At 57.5% G+C, this 7,155-nt stretch overlaps 1 protein-coding gene across 2 annotated transcripts; it reads left to right on the top strand.

The window, feature by feature from the left end:
- Window positions 1–674: 674 nt before the first annotated feature.
- On the top strand, window positions 675–6,780 carry GNAT1 (guanine nucleotide binding protein (G protein), alpha transducing activity polypeptide 1). Of its 2 annotated transcripts, none has more exons than XM_011993295.1 (9): window positions 675–910; window positions 2,217–2,259; window positions 2,349–2,490; window positions 2,590–2,747; window positions 2,830–2,958; window positions 3,188–3,317; window positions 3,595–3,748; window positions 3,860–4,051; window positions 4,379–5,617. In XM_011993295.1, the coding sequence occupies exons 1-8, from the start codon at window positions 805–807 to the stop codon at window positions 4,048–4,050; spliced, it is 1,053 nt and encodes a 350-aa protein (XP_011848685.1). In that variant the 5' UTR covers window positions 675–804; the 3' UTR covers window position 4,051; window positions 4,379–5,617. The 2 variants fall into 2 exon arrangements, with proteins under 2 accessions (XP_011848685.1, XP_011848684.1); XM_011993294.1 differs by having other exon boundaries at window positions 694–910; window positions 5,503–6,780.
- The last annotated feature ends 375 nt before the right edge of the window (window positions 6,781–7,155 follow it).

Raw genomic sequence — 7,155 nt, 5'->3', positions numbered from 1 at the left:
AAAAAAAAAAAAAAAAAAGACACATACACCGAGGCACACAGAGAAGATATGCATGCCCACCAGAGTCCGCTGGAAGCCGAGGACCTCTTTGGGGCAGCTCCAGCCTGTGATATGGGATTATGGGATGAATGCAATGCCCACTGTTTCCCTCTCTCTGGATTCCCTGCAGGTCATAAAATCCCAGTCCAGTGTCACCCAGCCCTTCTTAACCACTTCCTCCTGTGTGACGCTTTGAGCCTCTACTTCCTCATCAGTAAAATGAGGCTGATGACATGGGCATCTATCCTCCAGGGCCAGTGTGAGCTTACAACAAGATAAGGAGTGGTGCTGAGCCCGGTGCTGGGCAGGCAGCAGGCATGTTTCTCCCAATTATGCCCTCTCACTGCCAGCTCCACCTCCATTGTCCTCACCCCCAGGGCTCAAGGTTCTGCCTTCCCCTTTCTCAGCCCTGATCCTACCCACTCCCAGGCAGCACCAGGGCCTCTCCTGAAGGGTGGAGGGGGGCAGAAGGACAGCAGGAGTGCAGAGTCAGCGGTTGAGGGATTGGGGCTATGCCAGCCTGATTAGAAGGGTTGGGGGGGCTGAGCTGGATTCACCTGTCCTTGTCTCTGATTGGCTCTTGGACACCCCTAGCCCCCAAATCCCACTAAGTAGCCCCACTAGGGACTGCACAGGTCCGTAGAGAGCCAGTTGATTGCAGGACCTCCTGGGGCCAGAAGGGTGCCTGGGAGGCCAGGTTCTGAGGATCCCCTCCATCCAGAAGAACCACCTACTCACTCTGTCCCTTCGCCTGCTGCTGGGACCATGGGGGCTGGGGCCAGTGCTGAGGAGAAGCACTCCAGGGAGCTGGAAAAGAAGCTGAAAGAGGATGCTGAGAAGGATGCTCGAACCGTGAAGCTGCTGCTTCTGGGTAGGGGTGTGGGCCCTGGTGGGGCCACTGCCACTAGATCATTGGTCTAGAGGCAGGCAGGCAGCCCTTCTGTGAAGCAAGGGTTCCCTGGGAAGCAATATGAGCCTGCAACAGAGTAGGGCACAGGGTGGGAGCCCTGGCCAAGCAAGGCCAGGCCTGACAGGTGGTGTCCTATTCCCCCAAGGCTGGACATCCCACGAAGCCCCTCTCCAGACGGCTCTGCCTCAGGTGACCCACCCTCCAGAAGTGTGTGCCAACCACACTCTTGCACGAGTGTGTGAGGCTGATTTTTCTGTGGCTGGGCTCCCACAAGCTTCATGCAGCCTTTGGTTTGGTAGGCCTGCTGGGCAGTGCTCAGAAGCCAGGGACCTCACTGGGAGCCCGTTATTGGGCTGCTACTTTGGGAAGGGGATGGTCATAGTCCTCCTGGGGGTGGGGAGTCTCTAGAACCACCCAGATCCACAAAGAATGGCCCTCAGGTGCCAGAGGGCTGTGGCTGGTAGACCTACAAAGCAGCCAACGGGTCTGGCAGGTGCTGAGGCCCAGTGGGAGTAGATAAAGTCGTGTCCTCCAGACCGTGGGCAGTGAGAAGAGATGGGGCTGATCCAGGCCTGCCTCAAGGTCACTGCTTGACCTCTCAAGGGGAAAGAGCAGCTTCAAGAGGGCCGGGCAGGCTCCACCCAAGCTCCCCAGGGTCTGGTCAACCAGCTGGAGGTGGGTGAGGGACCAAGCCAGTCCCACTTTCCCCCAAGGCAGAGAGGCTAAGCCGGAAATCTCATTAACTGTGCCCAACGCCCTCGCAGGGGCAAGCTCAGAAAGGATGTCAACTCTGCCCTCCCTGCTACCCAAAGGCGCTAATTCCCTCTGAGCCTCTTGGAGACACCCGCATCCCTTCAGGTGAAAAGCAAGGGATTTACCCGCCTCAAATAACCCAGTGCATGCGGTGCCAGAGGCTCCCACGAGGTGGCGATGGCGCTTCGGGATTTCTTCATTGCAGTCTCACAGCATAATGAAGGCTGCCTGTGTCGGTGTCTTGGGGCCTCCCTGTCCCAGAACAGTTGAGGTCGTTGATTCCCCTTGTTGGCTTCCTTTCTTCACTTTCCTGACATTTGCAAACCTTGTGCCTTCAGGGTGTCAGGACTTACTTTGGACGGGGTGGGTAGGTGTGGCTACGGGGTGGGGGCTGACGCTCAGGCCTCTTCGCTGCCGGTCCACCCTGACAACTCGGGAGGGCCCGGTCCTCCCGGCCTCCTTAGGGGAGGGGGCAGGCGGTCAGCGCAGCTCTGAGGCGCCGCTTCCCTTTCAGGTGCGGGTGAGTCCGGGAAGAGCACCATCGTCAAGCAGATGAAGTGAGTGCCCCTGCCTGTCCCGAGGTCCCTGGGGCTGGGTCCTTCCCCACTTCCCCACGAGGCTCTGACCCTGCTCGCCTCGGCCTCAGGATTATCCACCAGGACGGGTATTCGCTGGAAGAGTGCCTCGAGTTCATCGCCATCATCTACGGCAACACGTTGCAGTCCATCCTGGCCATCGTGCGCGCCATGACCACACTCAACATCCAGTACGGAGACTCTGCACGCCAGGTGTGCCAGGAGGCGGGCTAAGCAGGCCTCTGGGGACTCGAGGCTCGTGGCTGGGCCCGAGTCCCTGGCCGCCACCAGCCACTCTCACCCTGCCCCCAGGACGACGCCCGGAAGCTGATGCACATGGCAGACACCATAGAGGAGGGCACGATGCCCAAGGAGATGTCGGACATCATCCAGCGGCTGTGGAAGGACTCCGGTATCCAGGCCTGTTTTGAGCGCGCCTCGGAGTACCAGCTCAACGACTCGGCGGGCTAGTGAGCGCGCGGGCAGCGCGGGGCGCGGGGCACAGGGGGCCCTCCACGCCTCCCCACCCACCCACGGCCCGGTCTCGCGCAGCTACCTCTCCGACCTGGAGCGCCTGGTAACCCCGGGCTACGTGCCCACCGAGCAGGACGTGCTGCGCTCGCGAGTCAAGACCACTGGCATCATCGAGACGCAGTTCTCCTTCAAGGACCTCAACTTCCGGTACGACCCACATGCCAGCCCGGGAGGTCACTGCCCCAGGCCCCGTCCTGCCCCGGGGACCCCATCCTGCCCCGGGGACCCCATCCCTGCGATAGACCCTGCCCCTTCCTGGATATCCCGCCAGCAGAAAGGGTAGTAGTCCCAGCAGAGAGCTCCCCGACCAGCACAGGGCGAGGGGATGCTGCCTGTTAGGCCCAGGGCGCGGGTTCAGGCCCCCGCGGCCCCGCAGGATGTTCGATGTGGGCGGGCAGCGCTCGGAGCGCAAGAAGTGGATCCACTGCTTCGAGGGCGTGACCTGCATCATCTTCATCGCGGCGCTGAGCGCCTACGACATGGTGCTGGTGGAGGACGACGAAGTGGTGCGTGCCAGGCAGGGCCTGTGTTCCAGGGGCGAGGAGGAGTTGCTGGCCCCTGGAGGCGGAGACGGCGCGCTGGGCGTGGGGAGGGTCCGGGAGGGGATGCTGGTCCCGGGCAGCCTGAGGAGGCCGGTAGGCGTTCAGCAGGCCCATCTGGGGCAGTGCGGGGCGCCCTCTGAGAGCCAGCTTAACAGGAAGCCCCACGTGCCCGGGAGCCTAGAGAGCAGGGGCTGCGGGTCGGACGCGACCCCCGGTGCCCAACAGCTGCTGCCCTCCTCAGAACCGCATGCACGAGAGCCTGCACCTGTTCAATAGTATCTGCAACCACCGCTACTTCGCCACGACGTCCATCGTGCTCTTCCTCAACAAGAAGGACGTTTTCTTTGAGAAGATCAAGAAGGCCCACCTCAGCATCTGTTTCCCGGACTACGATGGTGAGACGTCCCGCATTGTCGCCAGGCTGCACCCCCGCCCCACGATCCCGGCGCGCGCCCCCAGCAAAGGGAAGGAAGGGCTGGGCCGAGTGAGAGCTCCCGCCCCCGCAGGACCCAACACCTATGAGGACGCCGGCAACTACATCAAGGTGCAGTTCCTCGAGCTCAACATGCGGCGCGACGTGAAGGAGATCTATTCCCACATGACGTGCGCCACCGACACGCAGAACGTCAAATTTGTCTTCGACGCTGTCACCGACATCATCATCAAGGAGAACCTCAAAGACTGTGGCCTCTTCTGAGGTAGGTCGCTGCCCTCTCCAGCCCCTTGTCTCAATACTCCAGCCCCGCCCCAGCTCCCCACCCCACACCGCGGCCCTGGCGTCTCACCCCCAAATCCTGGAGCCCACTGCCTCTAGGCCCCACCCCAGCTCCTCAGGCTCCACCTCACCGCCACAGGCCCCGCCCCACCCACAAGTCCCGCCCATTGAATTTATTTTGGCCCCGCCCCAAGACCTCAGGTGTCACAGCTTCCAGGGCCACCCCCCTCAACCCACCACACACACAATGCCTAAACCCATTTATTTTGGGTCTCAGGGATGCTGACTGGGTTTCGTTTTCTCTTCACAGGTGCCTGAATTCATGCGTGTCAGTCACCCTGAGACCTGGTAGCCCTAGCTGCCTTGCAGCCCCAACCGCCAGGACCCTATGAGCCCCCAGGACTCCCAGGCTCCAGCCTGCCACATCACCAAAGCTCTGAGCCCTGCTAGCCTTGAGGCACGAATCCTCCCCCATACCTCCCACAGTATCTCAGCGCCTCATGCCCCCAACCCCAGCCCTGCCCTTCACCGCCTGGCTGCACTGGCCTCTAATATTCACAGCAGCCAGCCCCAGCTAGGAACGGGCAGGACTTGGGGCAGCTGAAACTCACCGTGACTCAGCAGTCCCCAACTGACCAATCTTCCGCAGCTCTCCTGCCCCTGGGGGCCCACGACTCACCTGGTGGGCCTGGGCTCAACAAACAGCTCTCCCTCCCAGCATTTCATCAAGGACAGGGAATACCCCTCCCACACACAGGCCAGCTGCTCATCCTGCCACCTCCATGTGACAAGTTTGACACCAGTCTACCCAGAGACAGTGACTGTCCCTCCCAGCAGCCTCCAAAGGGTCCAAAGTCCAAGTTAGCTCTGGCCTGTGCGGTCCCCACATAAATACATTAGTGGGGAGGGGGCAGACCTGGGGGCCCTTGGGTGCCAGAGTGAGAAAAAACAGGACTCTTCCCCAAATACTAGGCTCAGAGCAACCTCCAGCCTTCTCCATCAGGATCTGCTCCCTGTGTCCTTGGACACCAGATCCACACACCACTTCCTCACCCAAACACAGTACCCCGGGCTAGCTGGACAACAGGATGGCCTGTTAAGGGAGGGTACTGTTGACACCAGCTATAGCCAATAGCCGGGCTGTCCTGAGGGGTGGCTGGGGGCAGAGTCCAGCTCCCTTTGATTAGCCCAGAGGACTCAGGATAGGACAAAGGCCCTGGCTGTGCCCAAAGGGGTCTACCTCAGGTGGGGTTACAAGCAAACCTGGGTGACCCTCTTGTCCCTACCAGCAGCTTCTCTTGCCCCCTCCATTCAGGGTTCCCTGGCAGGGGAAGCTGAGAGCCATGCCTGAACTATCAGGGACACAGGCCCATGTCCCCACATCCCTGCTCCCTCCTTCCTCATCCAGCACCAAATCTTTGCTTATGTCCACAGGCCAAGGCCTGTGCTGCAGTCGGGGACAAGGAGCTTCCATCTGGCAAGGCTGGGGCACAATTTGCACTCCCCTCAGCTAGATGTGCAAACTCAGCAATAAACCTTTGCATCAGGCCCCAGCTGTCCTTTCTTGGTGGAGGGCTTAATTATCACAAGTCATGGGCATTTATTAAGTGCCCGGTGCTGGGCTGGGCATGAAGTGGGAAGATGGCCCCTCCCAGGAAGAAGTACCTGGCCTGACAAGGTGGGGCACTCTTGTGGGTATGGAACCAACTCATGGCTTTTGATGGGGGTTGAGGAGAGAGGAGTTGTGGAAAATGTTCACTGGGACAGTCTTGGATCAAGAGGGAGTTTTGAGGTGGAGGCTCATTCTGGCAGGGACAGTAGTTGTACCAGCCCTAGAAACATGGGTTCATGGCCACAGGAGTTCAGTGGAGCAAGAATAGGGGAGGAGAGACATGGACAGGTACCCAAAGCCAGCTGGAGGGCCTGGGCTTTCTCAGAAGGTGATGGAGAGTCTTGGAAGCCCTCAAGGCAGGAACATAATTGCAGGGCTGGCATTAGGGTGAGGGAAGGGAGGCACACTCACCTCGTGTGCAAAATTTAAGGCAATGTCAAAAAATTTAGTAACCAAGATAAATAATGTTAGTATATTTTTAAAAATCAAAATGAATGCAAAACCTCACAACGAATGAAATATCAAAATCCAACAGAGGATCCAACAGAGGCATGCTAAGATATATTGGGGCCTGAAGCAAAGGGAAAACTATTAGTTGCTATTATGTTTGTAGGGATTTTTTTGCCAGTTTTAAAAATACATGTATCATAAAGTTTACTATCTCAACCACTTGCCAGTGTACAGTTTGGTGGTGTTAAGTACATTCATAACGTTGTACAACCACCACAACTGTTCATCTCTAGAACTCCTTTCCTCTTGTAAAACTGAAACTCTGTACCCATGAAAAAATAACCCCCCATTCCTGCCTTCCCCCGGTCCTGGCACCCACCATTCTACTTTCCTTCTCTATGAATGTGACTACTCTAAGTGCCTCAGATGTGTGGGTCCATGGAGTCTTTGTATTTTCGCGACTGGCTTATTTCACTTAGCATCATGTCTTCAAGGTTTATCCATGTGTAGCATGTGGCAGAATCTCCTTCCTTTTAAAGGTTGTATATATTCCACACTTTGTTTATTCATTCATTTATTGATGAATGGTTACATCTGCCTTTTGGCTATTATGAATAATGCTGCTATGAACGTGGGTGTACAAATCTCTCTCCCAGCCTCTGTTTTTTATTATTTTGGGTGTATAGCCAGAAATGGAACTGGCAAATCATATGGTGAATCTTTTTTTTTTTTTTTTTGAGATGGGGTCTCTTTCTGTCACCAGCATGGAGTGCAGCGGCACGATCTCGGCTCCCTGCAACCTCCACTTCCCAGGTTCAAGCGATTATCCTGCCTCAGCCCCCTGAGTAGCTGGGACTACAGGCACATGCCACCATGCCCAACTAATTTTTGTGTTTTTAGTAGAGATGGGGTTTCACCATGTTGGCCAGGATGGTCTCAATCTCTCTTGATCTCAGCTGATCAGCCCGCCTCAGACTCTCAGAGTGCTGGGATTACAGGTGTGAGCCGCTGCAACCAGCCTCATA

The sequence above is a fragment of the Mandrillus leucophaeus genome, unplaced genomic scaffold, assembly GCF_000951045.1.
Source record: "Mandrillus leucophaeus isolate KB7577 unplaced genomic scaffold, Mleu.le_1.0 Scaffold429, whole genome shotgun sequence".
NCBI lineage: Eukaryota > Metazoa > Chordata > Mammalia > Primates > Cercopithecidae > Mandrillus > Mandrillus leucophaeus.
The sequence above is the reverse complement of the archived record's forward strand: the minus strand, read 5'-3'. Positions and strand labels throughout refer to the sequence as shown.